This window comes from Maniola jurtina, chromosome 11 (assembly GCF_905333055.1).
Source record: "Maniola jurtina chromosome 11, ilManJurt1.1, whole genome shotgun sequence".
Lineage (NCBI taxonomy): Eukaryota > Metazoa > Arthropoda > Insecta > Lepidoptera > Nymphalidae > Maniola > Maniola jurtina.
In genome coordinates this window covers 12,176,012-12,196,173 of record NC_060039.1, presented here as the reverse complement: position 1 = coordinate 12,196,173, position 20,162 = coordinate 12,176,012, and the positions used below count along the sequence as shown (strand labels likewise).

Genomic DNA, 20,162 nt, shown 5'->3' with positions numbered 1-20,162 from the left:
GCACAGTTGGTCTTATGCGGCGTCTAGCTATTTCAAGTCCGTGATCGTAAACTTCACCTGTTACCTCTGTTATTATGTACCTACCTATGCTAAACCCATGAAAATCATATAATAGTTTTCTGTGGCTAAGTGGCATGGACAGTTTGACAATATATATATATATTAGGTATCAAGATAACGATACTGGATGTAGGTATAGGTTATTAGGGTTACGTACCTCAAAAGGGTTCCGTACCTCGTATCATATAAATGAAAGGGCTTTACCTGTACATCCTAAAACAGATTTTTATTTATTTTTATGTATAATAGTTTTTGATTTATCGTGCAAAATGTTGGAAAAAATACCCGAGTACGGAACCCTCAGTGCTGTGAGTCACTTGGCCGGTTTTTTCATTGTTACTTTTTAATGTTAGCATAGCGGTACTTTGGTTATACTTACTATAAAAAAATACCGGTAAGACGGTCCCCGATAATACCTATTGTAAAGCATTAAAAAAAACTTGTAGAAACTGGTTAACGCATTGTATATTCATCATCACTTACAATCAGGTGTGAATGTGATCTAAACCAGTTCGTCTTGATGAATACAAAATACATTATAAGAAGATTTATCGGGAAAATACTGTTAAATTAGATACGCTCTGTTCGTTTAGAAATTGCCAACTACTACACTAGGTATACCTTCTTGCTCATCTAAAGAAATCTATTTCGCTCATTGAATTATTATGTAAGTACTAACGATTTCATTCGGTTTTTTTCTACATTTACGCCACATGTTAAGCCATCCTACCCGTTAATTTATAATCACTTACATCTGATAATAAACCATTCATAACTTGGTCAAGAAAATGCGGGGGTAGCTTAGTTAGTAACAGCTTCTACCTACCATCGTACCGAAAGGCATCGTCAAGGTCTGCATACGTACGTAACGTGAAATTCCCCGGACACCCACGAAGCCATTTGCTTCCTCGTTTTCCCTCCACTTTTAATATGGGTGCGTTTATGTCAAGAGTTAATAGGCATCATCTAGGCAAGCGCGCTCCATCTTAGGCTGTCATCACTTGCTAGCAGGTCTGATTGCAGCCAAGTGCTAGTCTATAATTTTTTTGTTTAACGGCGAAGAAAAACATCGAGAGGAATCCTGCAAACCTGAAAGTTCCCATCGGATTTTTAAAAGCCTAAACTTACGAAAGATTGGCGGTTCAAATCCCATCCGTTGCACTATGTCGTACCTACTCTTAGCACAAGCTTTACGCTTCGTTGGAGGGGAAAGAGGAATATTAGACATGATTAACATAGTTTATACTAGCTGATACCCGCGACTTCATTCGCGTGGATGTAGGTTTTTTTTAAATTCCCGTGGGAACTCTTTGATTTTCCGGGATAAAAAGTAGCCTATGTGCTAATCCAGGGTTTAATCTATCTCCATTCTAAATTTCAGCCCAATCCGTCCAGTAGTTTTTGCGTGAAGGAGTAACAAACATACACACACACACACATACAAACTTTCTCCTTTATAATATTAGTGTGATTCTTTAAAAAAACAAGAATTTGCGCTCATCATCTAGTCACTAGTGAATACTGTATGTATTAAAAAAATAAAATAATGAAATGAAAGCTGGCGATTTGTCTATGGGTTATATCTAAATGGTCAAAGTATATCAAGACCAGTCAAAAAGAGATCATTTGATTGCGAAATATGAACTTGATCCATAACATGGACTATTTACATAATTAATACATTGTTCGGGGTCGGGTGTCATATTATGTCAAGGTAAATGACATGTCATGATACCTAGTCAACGAAATATGGGGGCGTTTGCCTTCACATTTACTGAATAGTTAAGTAGTATAGAGAAAGAGACGGCGAGGGCCAGAGCTTTATTATTTCATAAAAGCTGAAAATTTCTCTGCGTATTGTCCCCAACGCAGGGAGGAACGACCAGTTACTATGAAGTTTTGACATGGTGGCTTTGGTAGATAAGTAATAAAGGTTTAAAAAATCTTATGTCAGTTTAAAGTCTATTTTTTTATATTTAATTCGGAATAGAATTATAAATCACGTCTTACATTGCCAGACACGTAGAGTGATGGCAACCCTTTGCCAGACACCCTTAAAATTTCACGTCACGCATTGCCAGACACTTAGTGGCGTGGCAACCCGCTAGAAGATACCATTAAACTTTTAAACTTACAAATTACTTACAATTGTTACAGGGTTACAAATTGTTACGAAGAAAATATTTTATTTATTTATTTATTTGAACAACTTTATTGCCTAATACTATGACAAAGAATAAAATACAGAAAAGATTCAAAAACAAAGGGCAACTTTATAACTTAGTGATCTCTTCCAGGCAACCCATTTATTATTTTATTATGTACCTATTAAATAAAAAAAATATCATTTGCAAAACGCAGAGAAACTTTCAGCTTTTATAAAATAACGAAGGTCTGACCTTCGCTGGCTCTCTCTCTATTACTCGTGACCTAACTCTTACTATCTCTTGTTACAGGAAGAAAACATAGCTCTTCGACTCATAAAGCAACACGCAGATGTTGAGGAGCCGGAGAGCAGTCCAGCCTCTCCCGAGGAGTATGGCACCGGGAGTACGGGGAGGTACTTCGACGAGGCGGGCTACGTGGCGGGGGGGTCCAAGGATAACGACCCCTATGTACGGAACCGATTCAACCAGGCCGCTTCGGATAATTTATCCAGCAACCGGGCAGTGCCTGACACGAGAAACGCTATGTAAGTTTTGACGTGACAACGTCTTATAATTCGATAGAGCCGGCTGCACGCACGAAATAACATGACTCATGCGGCGTTACCTCGCTCTGAGGCGTTCCATGTAAGACTTGAAGTGCAAGCGAGAGCGCGGAACGAGCGACAAAGATGCACAATCGGCCTTTGTTGTCACGTTCAACTATCGTCAGTAAACCGACTTTACAGACAACCAATTTTTTTAAAGCTTTTTAGGGTCCCGTTACGAAACAATAAACCCTATCATTATGTTTTTAGCCATTTTTTATAAAATCGTGTAGACTAAGTACGAGTTTTTTCTTTTTACATCTCGACAACGTTAATAGATTTCGAGTATCGAAACACTAAATTACGTCAATTTAAATTAGCCTACTAAATTAAAATAGCCAGTTTTCGTCAATACAGGCTAAGTATAACATAAATTTTGCATGATTGATGCTTGTAGTTACCCTATAATATAGATTCCCTAAGAAATTGTATTTCTACTCAAGGAAATTCGGGGTCATGCAGCTGGTAATTACTTACCTACTTAATCTATTGTTGTGATATGCAGGTGCCGACTGAAGAAGTACGATGTAGAGCTACCTCAGACAAGCGTCATAATCACATTCCACAACGAAGCTCGGTCGACACTCCTGCGCACTATCGTCAGGTAATTACATTTAATAACGTTACAAGTTACAACATAGGACCACACTAGGTACGAGGTGATAGGAATCCTTAGATATTCCGGGATAAACCTGGCCTACGAACATCTCTGGGATACAGGCTATATCTGTACCAAATCTCATCAAAATCGGTTAATCGGGTGAAGTGTGAAAAGGAAATATTTAAATACACAGCCAGACAAACATATTTACACTTTTATGATAATATTATATTCCACACTGATATGAAAAATAAAAGTGAAAATATGTATGTCTGCCTGCTAGCTCTTTTTTGGCCAAATCGATGAACCGATTTTGATGAAATTTGGTACAGAAATAGCTTGCATTGCATGTTTTGTCCCAGAAAATCAAATCATTTCCACGGGATTTTCAAAAACCTAAGTCTAGGTTTACGAAGTTGCGCATCATCTAACTTAGTTTTTACAGAGATAGCTTGTATCCCAGACACTGATATAGAGTACCTTTATCTCCAGATAAACGAAGAGTTTCCCCGGGATTTTAAAAAAACCTTAATCTACGCGGATGTAGTTGTGGGCATCATGTTATTATTATAAGATTAGTATGGATTGTAGAAAATAAATAAGTATTCATAATTTACTATTAAATAAGTATAACTATTCAAATTAATTTCAAAAATTTCAATTTGTACTCAAGTATTAATTATAATGTACATGCAAACAATAAAAATATTGAAAGTAAGTAAGTTTTTAATATAATTTTCTGTTTCAGTGTACTGAATCGGAGTCCGGAACACTTGATCAAAGAAATAATTTTAGTAGACGACTTTAGTGATAATCGTAAGTATGAGTTTTTACTTTTTATAAAGGTATATTTTCGTATGGAAAACAGATTCTAATGAAAAATTCCGCCAAGAAACATAGTAATTTCTTAGATCAATATGGTACACATTGATGTTAAAAACTGGTAAAGTGTGTGTCATAACATGCGATTGGGTTCCGTAAGTATGCTAAGTTGTTGCTAAAATATTTAGCGGTCAATATTTTTTAAAGGGTTATATTATCAAAAACCCTTTAAGCTTTAAATAAAACTAGGTACATAGGTACTTAGTTTAATTTTACTGAGTTACTACTTACTGACCCCAAAAATACAAGAAAATGCAAAGCCTTATCGGTTAATCGCTGAACCGAGCTGAGACAGACATGGTAGGCCAAATCTCTTAGTCCCACGAGAAATCTCTACACTTGAAAAAGCTTATCTACCTATCTATATTACATTAAATATTATTACGAAACCAATTTCATTACATAAAGTGGCGCCTGTAGATAACAAAAGCCTATAAAATTAATCTCGAACAGTTTTAATTATTTCTCAATTTATCCTAAATGCGCCGTTTAAAAAGCAATTCGGTTGTGCCTTATTTTACGAGTGTGAACGTAAGACTGGTCCCATGTATGTAAAGATTTATGTAAACTCAGTACTTGAACACTCATCATCATCATCATTTCAACTCATCGCGGGCCACTACTGAGAACGGGTCTCTTCTCAGAATGAGTATTTCCAAAGTCCACTACGCTGGCCAAGTATATATTGGCAGACTTCGCACACCTTTGAGAATATTATGAAGAACTCTTCAGCATGCAGGTTTCCTCGCTAAGTTTTCCTTCAGCGTTAAAGGAAGTGATAAAACCGTTACGTTAAAAAAGTTCAAGGCCCAGAATCGAACCCCAGACTGCTGAATAGGATGCCGATGCCTCATCATTAAGCTATTACCGTTTTTACTTTACTTTATGAGAAAAGTGAAAACTGTGTGTAAGGTATCGAGTAGCGCACTCTTAATACACGAAAAGAAACGTAAGATCTCACTGAGAAATCTAGTCTAGCCACAGCCAAAGCTCCATCATTGTGAAGAGACAACGGCTCTTAATGTGAAACATTTAATGTAAAGACAATGAGTTCATAACAAACGCATAATTACAATTTTCTAAGCCCAGTAGAACTGAGAAGCAAAACACTATTCGCATCTATTGTAATTCGTAACAATGGATTATTCACTTTGAAATCCTCCCTAGCACAGTGGTAAGCACTATGGTCTTGTGAGTGAGATGTCCCGGGTTCTATCTGGTTCATAATTTCTGGTCTAGTCTGGTAGCCACGCGACTCTTAAATTTCTGAGTTAGGTAGATACACTACAGTTATGCTTGCTTAAAGTAAAAAAAACCGGTCAAGTGCGAGTCAGACTCACGCACTGAGGGTTCCGTAGCCTTTCCAACATTTTGCACGATAAATCAAAAACTATTATGCATAAAAATACATACAAATCTGTTTTAGAATGTATAGGTAAAGCCCTTTCATATTATACCCCACTTGGTATAGTTATCTTACTTTGAAAATTGAAACATATATTTTTTTTTAATGATGTGGCTACAAATTCGCGATTTTCAGATTTATTCCTGTACTTGTGCTGTAAGACCTACCTACCTGCCAAATTTCATGATTCTAGGTTAACGGGAAGAACCCTATAGGTTTCTTAACAGACACGACGGACGGACGGACGGACAGACAGACAGACAACAAAGTGATCCTATAAGGGTTCCGTTTTTCCTTCCTTTTTGGACCTTAAAAATCGTGAGGAAATCTGCACGACTGAGAATGATCTCCATAATGTTCTCAAAGGTGTATGAAATCTGCCAATCGGCACTGGGTCATTATGGTTGACTACCTGCCCTTCTCATTCTGAGAGGCGATACGTTCTCAGTAGTGGGTTGGCGATATGTCAAGATGAGAAGAGAGAGTCTGGTGCTAGGCTTCAGCCGTGACTAGTTACCCTACCAGGAAAGATGTACCGCCAAGCGATTTAGCGTTCCACTACGATGAAATTATCAATTCCGAAACTGCCCCTGTCGGATATCGGACCAACACAACATTTTTAATAGAAAAAGTTACTATTTTATTAATGACTATATAACTGACTAGATATAACAAATGAATACTTAGACTTAGAATCATTAAAGTTTTTTTACATAATATATTTGGGAAGTAATAATTCTACTTCCCTATTTGGAATTATGTAAAAAAAAACTTTAATGATATTTTGTATTCATGACTGTTATCGTATTATTCCATGCCGTAAGGTTGAATTAGGTAGAACCTAACAATAGTATTAAAATCTGTAAACTAGCCCAAATTCGCAATAAAGGTAATTGAATTGAATTGAAGATACGATCTGCCGCTTAAAAGATCACTGCGCCAGGGAGATCGTCAAAAGATAATGATTAAGTTGCCTTCAGTAATAAATAACCCACGACCCAAAAAGAGGGGTGTTATAAGTTTGACGTGAGTATCCGTGTATATGTCTGTGGCATCGTAGCTCCTAAACTAATGAACCGATTTTAATTTAGTTTTTTTTTTGTTTGAAAGGTGGCTTGATCGAGAGTGTTCTTAGCTATAATCCAAGAAAATCGGTTCAACCGTTTGAAAGTTATCAGCTCTTTTCTAGTTACTGTAACCTTCACTTGTCGGGGGTGTTATAAATTTTTAATAATTTACACTTGTTTACTAAGTAGATACAAGGTACACAATGCGCTAACCATAGCGATTCTTGCAGCGGAAGACGGCGCAGCATTGCGGGCGATACGGAAAGTCCAAGTGATAAGGAACTCCAAACGGGAAGGTCTCATGAGATCAAGAGTAAAAGGAGCTGATGCTGCCACAGCACCCGTCCTCACCTTCCTGGACTCCCATGTTGAATGCAACACGCACTGGCTTGAACCCCTCCTGCAGAGGATAAAGGAGGTTAGTACTTAGACGAGGTTTTAGTGATCATTAGTTACTGAGCCCAAGAGTTAAGGCATGCGATACGCATAGCATTCAATTTTTAACCTCCGACCCAAAAAGAGGGGTGTTATAAGTTTGACGTGTGTATCTGTGTATCTATGTGTCTGTGTATCTGTGTATCTGTCTGTGGCATCGTAGCGCCTAAACGAATGAACCGATTTTATTTTACTTTTTTTTGTTTGAAAGATGGCTTGATCGAGAGTGTTCTTAGCTATAATCCAAGAAAATCGGTTCAGCCGTTTGAAAGTTATCAGCTCTTTTCTAGTTACTGTAACCTTCAATTGTCGGGGGTGTTATAAATTTTTAATTTACACTTGTAGAAACATTAATTTTAAAAATTCTCACAATCTTTGGCGAGTACTCAAAAACTATTTAGTTAAAAGACGGCAGTCATATTGCATACATTGATGTAGGAGGGAATCTACCATTCCACACATAAGTATGTAGGTACAATCGTCAAATGAAAATTTCCAAATTGGTAGATCAGCTGATTACCTATAGTGGTAAGTAGGTTCTTACCACTATATTGATTTCTTTAAGAGGGCTCTCTCAGTCACTCGTTTCATACAATCGTAGTTCCGATTTCATTTGAATATTAAGCAACCAAAGTCCATGAAATTTTGCAGACATATTCTAGAAACTAATATCTATGTCTGTGGTTTTGCAGATTTCTGTTAAAATATTCGGTTTTAAAGTTACGCGGTCTTAAAAAATTTCATACAAATCTTTAAGCCCCTGTAATTTTAAAACTACATATTTTTGAAAAAATCTAAAACACCACAGACACAGATATTAGTTTTTAGAATATGTCTGCAAAATTTCATGGACTTTGGTTGCTTAATATTCAAATGAAATTGGAACTACGATTGTATGAAACGAGTGACGGAGAGAGCCCTGTTAAGAAGGTGAGGTGGTAGGATCTATAGTTAGATATTAATATTTTTAAATGAGACTACAAAGCACCAGCTTTTAATAATTTGTATAGGTAAGAACAATTTGATAGCTCGCCATCCATATAAATTGGCACATTTACATACACACGCATTTGTAAACATCGAAACCAAGGTTCGGATGGTAAGTCACTGATTCTAGATCAAGGTGCTACACTTGCATACCACGATCTTAAAAAGACATTTAAATATGCAGATATGTTATGATTTTGCAACTTTTTAGGGTTCCGTACCTCAAAAGGAAATACGGAACCCTTATAGAATCACTTTGTTGTCTGTCTGTCTGTCTGTCTGTCCGTCTGTCGTTTTTGTCAAGGTAACCTATAGGGTACTTCCCGTTGACCTAGAGTCATGAAATTCGGAAGGTAGGTAGGTCTTATAGCACAAGTAAAGTAAAAAATCTGAAAAGCGTGAATTTGTGGTTACATCACACAAAAAAAGTGTGTTAAAATTCAAAGTAAGATAACTATACCAAGTGGGATATCGTATGAAAGGGCTTTAGCTGTACACTCTAAAACAGATTTTTATTTATTTTTATGCTAAATAGTTTTTGATTTATCGTGCAAAATATCGGAAAAAATACCAGAGTACGGAACCCTCGGTGCGCGAGTCTGACTCGCACTTGGCCGGTTTTTTAACTCCAAGTTGCTAAATTCAATGAGTAAATAGTGAAAGGAATGAACACCCACTGGTATGAGGTGAGCCAACGTGTTATTAGAATCCAATTTCTGTGACGAAGAGCTACAAAGTGTACGACAATCACGAAGGCTGTAAACTGTCAGGCCTGTTGAGAAATTGATGGATTACATTGGTACTTAAGTTGTACTTTTTATGATAGGTTTCCATTTTGTCGAAGTTTCATCAGTAGACGAGCTGATTTTGTTGATTTAGCTTTTAAATGAAACTAGCTTAGCTCTTTGAACGTCCGGGATAAAAAGTAGCCTATGTCCTTCCCCGGGATGTATCCTAAGTCTGTACCAAATTTCATGAAAATCTGTTCAGTGGTTGGGCCGTGAAAACGTAGCAAACAGACAGACAGATAGACACACTTTCGCATTTATAATATTAGTATGGAGGATATGGATTTCGAAAAATGAGCTTAGTCTCAGCTTCCTGTTTTGCGGAGTTCATTTGTCACATCAGCAATATGCAGACGATGGAAGTCGCGTCCGCGTTTTGCATAGCTTATAGATTAGCCTCGCTTATGCAATGTTGCAATGCTACAATTGCTACTAGGAACCTCCGCTTCCAAACAGAGCAACGTCTGTGTTACGCAATAAATAGCTTTTACATTATTTGTTCTCTGGTTATGTATACTTAGTAATAGTTGTCGAGCAACATTTGTTTTATTTGGATTTATATATAAAGCAGAACTTTTTGCGTAAGTATCTTTTTTGTTTGTTCTTGACTGCATTTAATTTAATGTTTCACACCCAATCCTATATGGAGAGCGCTAAATTAACAAGTGTAAAATAAAAAATTTATAACACCCCCCACAAGTAAAGGGTAACTAGAAAAGAGCTGATAATTTCAAACGGCTGAACCGATTTTCTAGGATTATAGCTAAGAACACTCTCGATCAAGCCACCTTTCAACAAAAAAAACTAAATTAAAATCATCAGTTTAGGAGCTACGATGCCACAGACAGATACACAGATACACACGTCAAACTTATAACACCCCTCTTTTTGAGTCGGGGGTTAAAAAACGTTTGGCAGCTGTCTAAGCCAAATATATATTTTTTTATTCAACATTTTTACCTGCTGCTATTTCTATTGCAACATCTTTAACGTTGATTTATAATTTTCTAATCTAATGTTAACATAACTTAAACCTAGTATTTTTTTTTTGCCAAGGTCCAGCTGTCATCCCCAATCGTTGCATTTTCACATCTTACGTCTTGTTATCATATAACTTACTAGTTACTGCTATAGATATTATTACCTACCTAACTAAATTAAATGAGTGAAAAAATAAGCCACATGCTTCTTTTTTTCACTCTTTCGTGTCCTTTTTTGAACAAAATGCACTCAATAATTGCGTGGTTCGGTGTCTGATTCGGCATAGTTGCCAGGATATTAATACACAGACAAAATGCTACACTGCACTGCTTGCAATGAATTTGCATGCTTTCAACGAGCTTAAAAACAAAGACATTGTCTTGTATTGTTTGAATAATTGATTCTACTGCTATTTTAGTACAAGAAAGGAGTTCAGTGGTCGCAAGGCCTCAAGTCGTCGCGTCGCGTTGCGTTTTTCGGTTGTTCGGCTGCGCATGCAAAATCCGCTACGTATTTTTTTTTTGAATTTTCTTTTTTGATGCCATATTGTTTGGTTTTAAACAATCATATGTGTACATGTAGAAACTCGTTCTTCAGCTTGTGTGCTGCTATTTCAAGAAATAATCTTTGTAGCTATGTGATTTTGATTTTAAAGTAAAGATTATTTTTCAAAAAATTTTAGTTAAAACCTCTTGAAAACTTGATTTTTCACATAGCGGAATTTTTGTGCGCAGCGACGTTGTTCCTCTGTTTATTTTACTGATTGACATTTTAATAGCTAGATACTTGTTATTAATGCAAACGTGTATCTACCTATCTATCTATCTATAGATCTATCCGTCTGTCCGTCTGCTAGCTTTTCCTATCCGTTTAACCGATTGACGAAGAGATAGCTTGCATCCCGCGAAAGGACATAGACAACTTTTGGTCCCGGAAAATCAAAAAGTTCCCACAGGATTTTTAAAAACCTGAGCCCAGGCGGATGATATCGTGGGCTTCGTCCAGTTTATTGTAATGTACCATTATTACAAATACTACATTTGTATGAAAACATGACTTTTAAACATTAGCACATTCAAACAGACAGATGACAGACGGAGGTCAGCTTTATTAATATAGGAAGAGCGATCATCAGAGGCCTTGGCATTACCAAACGTAGATAGCACGTATAAAAATTAACGAATCAAAATGTCACCCATATTCTTTTTTAATATTGGAGCACATTTATTTATTCTGCTGATCGCATATTAATGTGAAACCACACGATTGCGTCGGCGGTACGGCGCCTGAGCGATGCCGCTGCGTCATCCTACAATCTACATAGAAATCACTGTACGGCGTCGTGCGGTGGCACAACGGACTTGGGATCAGAGAGACGAGGTGGGGAGGGTTGGTGCTGTGCAAAGTCATATTCCCTGCCGGAGCAGCATTACCCAAATACACAGCAGTGCGGCGCTGAAACTAACCGAAAACGTATCGTGTGGCCTCAGTCTTAGGTACGAATCGCTCACACTGCAAAAGTCGCCCGCGAACGACGTACAACATGCCAGAAAATCCGAATTAGTAGCTACCCCAGAAACATTTAAATTGCATTGTTTTGTAACGATTGCTTCTCGCGCCACTAAAGTGTCTCCCTAAAACAATTGTAGCAGAGATAAAAAATGTTAATGTTTTATGCCAAGTAAGTACGAAGTGTTTTCATAAATGAAAACCCATGGGTGCTTCATGTTTGTGTATTTTAGTCTCTGTCTTCAAGACCCCTGTATTACGCGGCCCCTTGTACGCTTTAACTTGCTGTAAATATAATCTGTTGTTTTTGTATATTATTTTGTGTATAATAAAGTTTTTTTACTTACTTCTTTGCTCCTTTAGGTAAAGAACAAAGAAGATTTAGAGTATCTGGGCCATTTCACTTTTCCAGTATTCAAACATTCGGTGCGTGCGGCTCAGTCGTAATGTGTAATCCGCATTAAAGTGATCCATATTTAACTTTAAAATCGAACTACATTTTCCTAATCTATTTTAATGTAAACCATCTGTTTCGAGAAGGTCACATTGAATTTACATAAAAATGAGTTCGAAGATTGTATTTCCTTATTGCGATATATGGGATGTTATTTTAATTAAACTGGCTCGACATGAAATGATACTAGTCTAGTCTTCTGCTCCCCGTCATTGCTTGTTATCAAAGTTTAAGTTCGTCTTATCTAATATATTTGTTAAGGCTGATAAAGCTAAAGTCAACGACACCTGTTTTTGCCAGTGGTAGTTTAACTTTTAGGACACAGTGTTTTAAAGACTGCTAATGGGGAATAGCCGTGATAGCCTAGTAGTTAAGATATCCGCCTTCTGTATGGGAGGTCGGGTGTTCGATCCCAACCACGCACCTACCTATAACTTTCAGAGTTAAGTGCGTTTTAAGTAATTAAATATCACTTGCTTAGACGGTGAAGAAAATAAAATAAACATAGTGGAGTCCGGCAAAAATGTAGTTCACCCTAAAATGTGGTCAAGTACCTATTTATGTGAGATTAATCAGGTGCTTTAGAAGAGCGACTTAATATGCTGACGGAATGTGATTGGTATGGTAATATCAAGGACTTTACCATTCGCCTTATAGTAACTGTAAGGCTGCACGCCCACCGGCTGTAAGCGAGAGTCAAATGTTACTGTATCGAAAAACCCGATCAAGTGCGAGTCGGACGCGCACACGAAGGGTCCCGTACCTACATGTCTGTCTGTCAGCGGGCTGTATCTTATGAACCGTCATAGGTGGAAAGTTTAAATTTTCAGTGTGTTCTATTGCCGCTATAACATCAATATTTCAAAATGGTCGCCATGAAAATTAGCGAAACACCCTGCTGGTCGTTAGGCATTCACCTTATTTAATGCTGCTTGTGGTAATGTGGTAACCAAGTTAATAACTGAAGCTATAAAATGTCCTCGTTTGATTTTATTAAGTGAATGGTCGATGCAAACATTTTGCTTTATGTTTACATTAAACACACGAAAATGATTAATCGACTGTTGAATATAACTTTCAAAACATTTATTTTGCTCTAAAAATTTGCAAATCCCGTCAAGTGGGAGTCAGACGCGCACACAAAGGGTCCCGTACATCTGTCTATCTGTCAGTGGGCTGTATCTCATGAACCATCACAGACAGAAAGTTTATTTCTATTGCCGCTATAACATCAATATTTCAAAATGATCGCCATGAAAATTAAAGTAAAATAAAAAGTATGCTATAGGTGCATAGTCTTGTACGTTGGTAAGGTACGGATTTTTTATTTTTGCTCTAAAACCTAAATACATACCAATTTTCATAGAAATAACTAGAAAAATGACGGGCACTCATATAGGTACCTATTGCCGATTCTCTATGGCTCTATAATGATTCAGCACAAATCGTATTGACAAATCACTTGAAATTATCAAACATAATCTCTGTTACGTTATTACAGTTAAGTTACTTTTTATCTCTTACAAAAGTTACAAAAGTGACCAGACGGTTAAGTGAAGTGAAGTGAATAATGTAAACACTTTTTTGTAGTTACGCAAATGGTAATGTCGTAAAGATAGAGTCAAGGCCGAATGCATTTACTTGCATGCCCATATAAAGATTGTAATAGAATTATTTATACTAGAATAGAAAATAGATACAGACATGTACCTAATTCAAGCCATCGTCATCATGATCAACCCATTGCCAGACTCGCGCACTGAGGGTTCCGTACTCGGGTATTTTTTCCAACATTTTGCACGATAAATCAAAAACTATTATACATAAAAATAAATAAAAATCTGTTTTAGGATGTACAGGAAAAGCCCTTTCATATGATACCCCACGTAGTATAGTTATCTTATTTTGAAAATTGAAACACATTTTAATTATTTTTTTTAAGTGATGTAACCCGAAATTCGCGGTTTTCAGATTTATTCCTGTACTTGTGCTATAAGACTTACCATCCTACCATCCTATCATGATTCTAGGTTAACAGAAAGTACCCTATAGGTCTCTTGACAGACAGACAGACAACGAAGTGATCCTATAAGGGTTCCGTTTTTCCTTTTGAGGTACGGAACCCTAAAAATACCTATTTCTCGAAGATGGGATTTTCTCGCATATCTCCGTGTATACAATTTAATACCTATGTACCTATTATAATATTTTCTGCTGTGAGTACTCTATTCTATAAAAATGCCGTGTACAGTATACGGGAAAAATATTGCCGCCTGGACGTAGCCTAATAAATCAGCCCATGCCCTATACACTGGTTACATATTGTACTCGTACATGTAAGTGATCGGATACTTTACGTCCGGGGGTCACGTTAGGCTAATGTGTCTGTGTTCAAATTTCCGGGTCCGAACACGATACCGGTTGTTCCATAGATCATGATTTTGCATAACGTTTGAAACCTGTTTAATGCTCTATTTCGCCCACTATCTTACCAATAGCCACGTTTGAATGTATAATTTACGTTTTTACAACAAGTAATAGTAAAATAATAGTATTCTTTTTGTTTTGTGATAATAATGGGTAATAGAGGAGCTGGCGAACGAAACGGTGTATCTGCACGAAATAAAATTTTACAGGAGAAGCAAAAAACTGAATGAAAACTGTTGAAACTTTACCGTAATTAGTATGATAACTGTGTCAAATATAAATTATTTCTTCGTCTAGTTCCAAAACGCGACACGAGTAGGTATTTTCTTCACTTGGTATAGTTATCTTACTTTGAAAATTAAAACACATTTTAAATTTTTTTTCTGTGATAAATTCACGGTTTTCAGATTTATTCCTTTACTTGTGCTATAAGACCTAACTACCTGCCAAATTTCATGATTCTAGGTCAACGGTACCCTATAGGTTTCTTGACAGTGAAAGTGATCCTATAAGGGTTCCGTTTTTCCTTTTGAGGTACGAAACCCTAAAAATCCTCATTTCACCAAATTATTACTGTCCACCGTATAAAGTTAGGTCTAATATCCGCATTGCACTGGTTACGCGATGACGAGACCTACGAGATCTCGCCCTGACCGGCGAGGCTGTTGCACAAACAATTTAGATTGAAAGTCGGTTACCACACGTACCTTTACTGATACAGTGCATTTTCAGTGATGGCGTAATTCTGAGGCGATTATATTATAAAAGTTTGTAAGGAAAGCTCTTTTCCTAGCTTTGAACAGCTGGATTTAACTATGCCATAACAGCATGTTGAAGCGGTATTCATGGACGTAGAAAATGATAAATATTTTATCAAGGTCTTTAGCGGTAATACAGTGTCCGGCAAGCAACTTGAACATTGACGCGATTGGCTAGCGACTGGTGAATGCACGCGATTGGCTGATCAGTCGGCGCAATTGCACGCCATTGGTTAATAAATTGAACCTTGCTTTCTGGATTCGCCAACTTTCTTTCACTACGCCGTTTAATGTTCAAGTTGTTTGCCGGGCATAATACCTATCCTAGAGTTTAAAACATCGGCATTTTATTCAGCAGGTTTGAGGTTCGATGGCAGATGTTTTTCAAACATGTTGTATAAGTAGGTATATGTAGGTCGACATGGCCATCGGGGTATGAGGTGGGGGGACATTCTACACACCAGCACCGCGGCCGCGCTTTCCACACCGGGTTAGCACGGGGGCTGTGCGGGTGTGCGGGGCGTTTCCACCCCAATTGATTTTATATCGACCTATCGCGAACTATGTACTTACATTGCATTTGTACTGCTATTGCTTGTGCCTTGTACCGTATGGCAGTTACTCAAGCGTAGTGAACGGAAGATGCAGCGTTGCGCAAGCTGCATCATCGGCTCCCTTCACCCTCATGCAACACCACTGCGTCCGCTATCATTGTTTCGGAATCACATTCTTGTATTTACCGACCAACACGCCTAGGAGGGGACACAATTTATTTTATTTATTTATTAATCATAATCATATTATTTATTTTCTGAGTACAAGTACAAAAGGTGGTAGAAAGAGTATACATATAAATTATGTGTTGTATACTTTGTGTAAGTATTATAGAGTGAGCGAGTGAGTAAGAGTCCAATGTTAATACATTGGACATTATATGATATAAAATGAGTCCAATGTATTCAACAAATGCATTTTGTACCAGAAAGTAGTAACAATAAAGAGAAAAAGAAAGAAAAAGTGGACTTAGACTTAAAGTTGAAGCACTTATCTCAATGATGCCTTAGAGACAAAAAGTTCAGGCATTTTTGATGTTAAAATGTTTCGTGATCTAAATTTATTAATGAGAAGTTGATAAGCATCGTAACATACGAGTACGAGTAATATATTTTTATTTTCATATATTTTTATATGTATGAAACATATACTGTATGAAATGTTTCATACATTATGTATACATACAGTTTTACGATACTTAGAAAAAAAAGAAAAACGTAGACAAAGAGAAAACGTATCACTAAAAATGTATGTTTACAAAAAATTTACACCATCCATCAATGGTTATTAATGGGCACTGTGCCAAATACACTGGCGCTATTACCTCGCTGAAAGGCTTAGCCGTTGAGCTAAATAAGCGCCGGCTCTTGTGTTATCAGAGCGTGGATCAGCTGTTAAGAGGGCTCTCTCCGTCACTCGTTTCATACAATCGTAGTTCCAATTTCATTTGAATATTAAGCAACCAAAGTCCATGAAATTTTGCAGACATATTCTAGAAACTAATATCTATGTCTGTGGTTTTCCAGATTTCTGTTAAAATATTCGGTTTCAAAGTTACGCGGTCTTAAAAATTTTCATACAAATCTTTGAGCCCCTGTAATTTTCAAACTACATATTTTTAGAAAAATCTAAAACACCACAGACACAGATATTAGTTTCTAGAATATGTCTGCAAAATTTCATGGACTTTGGTTGCTTAATATTCAAATGAAATTGGAACTACGATTGTATGAAACGAGTGGAAACGAGTGACGGAGAGAGCCCTGTTAACCTTCTGATTGACCAAAATTTAGACCCAGAGGTCCAGTGATTTGACAGACGTATACCAGGCTCCCAATCTATACTAATATTATAAAGAGGAAACCTTTGTATTTTTGTATGTTTGTATTAAATAGGCTCAAAAACTACTGGACCGATTTCAAAATTTCTTTTACCATTACTTAGAGGGATTCTTCCGAATCCGTATAGGCTATATTTTATCCCGGAAAATAGAAAAAATAAATGTCCACCCGTGCGAAGCCGGGGCGGGTCGCTAGTGCTTTATGTAGACCTTTTGCTTTTTCGTATTAACCTCGGTACTATCCGAGAACGTTTCGTGTATCGTGATCTAGACGCACTGATGAGAGGTTGATAGGTTTCGTAATACACGAGCAATATTAACGTTCCACTTGCACTCATACATCTCGATATGGATTGCAGGTAGACCTTTACACGTATTAGCAACTTAATGTTTTATAAGGTCAAATAGTTTAGCATTTATTTCCCCATTAACTTGATCGTTAAATCGTAACGAGAATGTATTAATTTGTAAGTTCAAACTTATGTCGTATACCTTCACTTTTGTAGGCTTAGGACCTGGGCAGACTATATTATTCGAGAAGAATAGAAGTCCCTCATCTTGTACTACGGTGTTTCGTCGTAGGTCTAGTACCTACGCGGAATTTGATATGATATGTTACCCCACTTGGTAAAATTATCTTACTTGGAAAATTGAAAATACTAATTATATTTGTTCATGAACACATTTTTTTTGTGATGTTTACAGTTTTTGGATTTTTTCCTTTACTTGCGCTATAAGACCTACCTACCTACCAAATTTCATGATTCTAGGTCAACGGGAAGTACCCTGTAGGTTTTTTTTAACAATAAAGAGAAAAAGAAAGAAAAAGTGCACTTAGACTTAAAGTTGAATGCCTTAGAGACAAAAAGTTCATGCATTATTGAAGTGAAAATGGACAGACAGACAACAAAGTGATCCTATAAGGGTCCGTTTTTCCTTTTGAGGTACGGAACCCTAAAAATTACACATAGCCCTCACAGGCTCTGTCTCTGTAGTCTTAATTTACCTGGTTACTTAATATTGCAAAAGAAGTCACATCTAATAATAATTTAATTACGAGTACAGTTCTTACGCAACTAATTAAATTATGTATTTCACCTCTCAACTTATGACGCAACCTCCATTATTGTAGAGCACGAAACTAAGCCACTGGTAATTCAATATCCTAATTAGATGACGCAACAGTCACCCATTCCCTGCTACGTAACAGAAGTAAAACAAAGGTGTATGTAGATATGTACTTTCAAAGTGCAGGTTTACTAAGACTATGTGAATGAACAGACTATAACTTGGCCAGAGTGAACTAGAGTGAGGGAACTCTCGGTAGGTATTAAAGTATGGTTTAAGTTAATGTAATTAATAATTATCACCACTATATCACTGTTTGACAGTCAGAAAGTGTTCAATAGTACCCAATTTGATTATAAATGACTTTGACTTTGTATAATCCTGAATCGACGATATTATTATGTCAAGTATTAAGTGACGGTGACGTATATAAATCAAAGAAAAGTAGGGCTACTTTCGGGCTACCTGCTTCAAATGTACAAAAATTTAACGCCTGCTAGTGACATCGAAGTCTCGACGTTTTTAAAAGTTCTCTAATTAGTGAACTGTGCTGAGACAGAGTGAACTAGAATGATATAAATTGCAGTATGACCTTGAATAGATCACCTGTCAAGTAAATAAGCACTCGAGCCATCTAGCTCTAATTAATTATAGGTAGGTAGTGGAACCTACTTATTTAATTAATCAAATTTGGTAACTTGAAAAGAGCTGATAACTTTCAAACGGCTGAACCGATTTTCTGAAAAACTAGTTTCACTCTGATTGAGATCACTCGTGCTACCGAAATCGGGAAAGGAAATGTTCCCCTTTTGGGAAGTGAAAATCGGGAGGAACCTCAGAAAATTGCTCTCAGCATAGGTAATAACTACCTATTGGCACCTACCTATGTAGCACAGCATAAATCTCTTCGTCCCATACCTAAATGAACTTAGAAATGAGTGCAGACTGAATTGTCTAGTCTATCCGATTCCGTTTCTAATCTCTTGCGTCACTGACTCGTTGTGTAACTGTGTCTCCGTGCTAGGCAAAGAGGTGGTTGTAAGATTTCCTTATTAAAATACATTCACATCTAAATACATAAACCTAAAAAGCCGACCAAGAGCGAGTCAGATTCGCACACGAAGAGTTCCGTACATACAAGGCATGACACTGTTATATATGGAACACAGCAGGTTAATAACAGACTGCGCCATCTACCTATATGTATATGTCATTTAGTAGGTAATTTTAATTTTTCCTGGACTTTTATTTTTTTTTGTGTGATATAACCACAAATTCACGCTTTTCGGATTTTTTCCTTTACTTGCGCTATAAGACAAACCTGCCTTTCATAATTCTAGGTCAACGGGAAGTGCCCTATGGTTAGGACGTAATAGTAAACGTTTTCACCATAGACTTACAATTTTATCGCTTATGGTTTTCACTAGTAGCAAACACGCCTCCAATACACCGGCCGTCTCTTACACCGCACGTCAGATCCGGTTCGACGTGACATTCGCGCTCGCGCGGCCTTGACACAACATTCACAAAAGACGTCTTCTGCCTGATTGACGGCTGCTAACCTTGCCCGTGGAACTACCTTTCAATTGAAAAATCGATTGTAATACGTTTCCCGCATTGAAGAAAGTTGGAAAGCCTTCAAAGACTATTTTCTACAGTTTGACGCATAGGTATAGTGCGCGCGTATAGAGTGATAGGTTGAGATGCTAACCAGGTGGGGTCGCTCTGCACACCCGCACAGCCTCCGCGCTAACCCGCTGTGGGTGAGTGCGGATGACATGCAGGTGTGTGGGGCGCCTCCCCCTCCTCATACCCCGATTGCCATCACAACATGTCGCGTACTATCTACTTTATGTGTGTACAGCACGGAGTGAGGCCGAGTTGATCTTTTTTACATAAACTTCAAATAGAAAAAAAAACAGCCAGAATTACAAGAATTTGGAAGGGTCAGTTTCTACGTGAAATTGCACCAGAACGTTAGCTTAAATCGCTTGGCGGTACATCTTTACCGGTAGGGTTGGTAACTAGTCGAAGTCTCCGAGACCAGACCAGACCAGAGACTTATAAATTGTCCCTGCCGGGAATCGAACCCGG

At 37.3% G+C, this 20,162-nt stretch overlaps 1 protein-coding gene across 1 annotated transcript in view; it reads left to right on the top strand.

Moving 5' to 3' along the window:
- The window catches only part of LOC123869446 (polypeptide N-acetylgalactosaminyltransferase 2), a 76,557-nt gene that overhangs the window by 47,612 nt on the left and 8,783 nt on the right, over positions 1–20,162 (top strand). The window contains exons 2-5 of the mRNA XM_045912373.1: positions 2,517–2,752; positions 3,318–3,416; positions 4,162–4,229; positions 6,998–7,185. Of these exons, the coding sequence (XP_045768329.1) occupies positions 2,517–2,752; positions 3,318–3,416; positions 4,162–4,229; positions 6,998–7,185 (591 nt within the window). The remainder of the gene's footprint in view (positions 1–2,516; positions 2,753–3,317; positions 3,417–4,161; positions 4,230–6,997; positions 7,186–20,162) is intronic.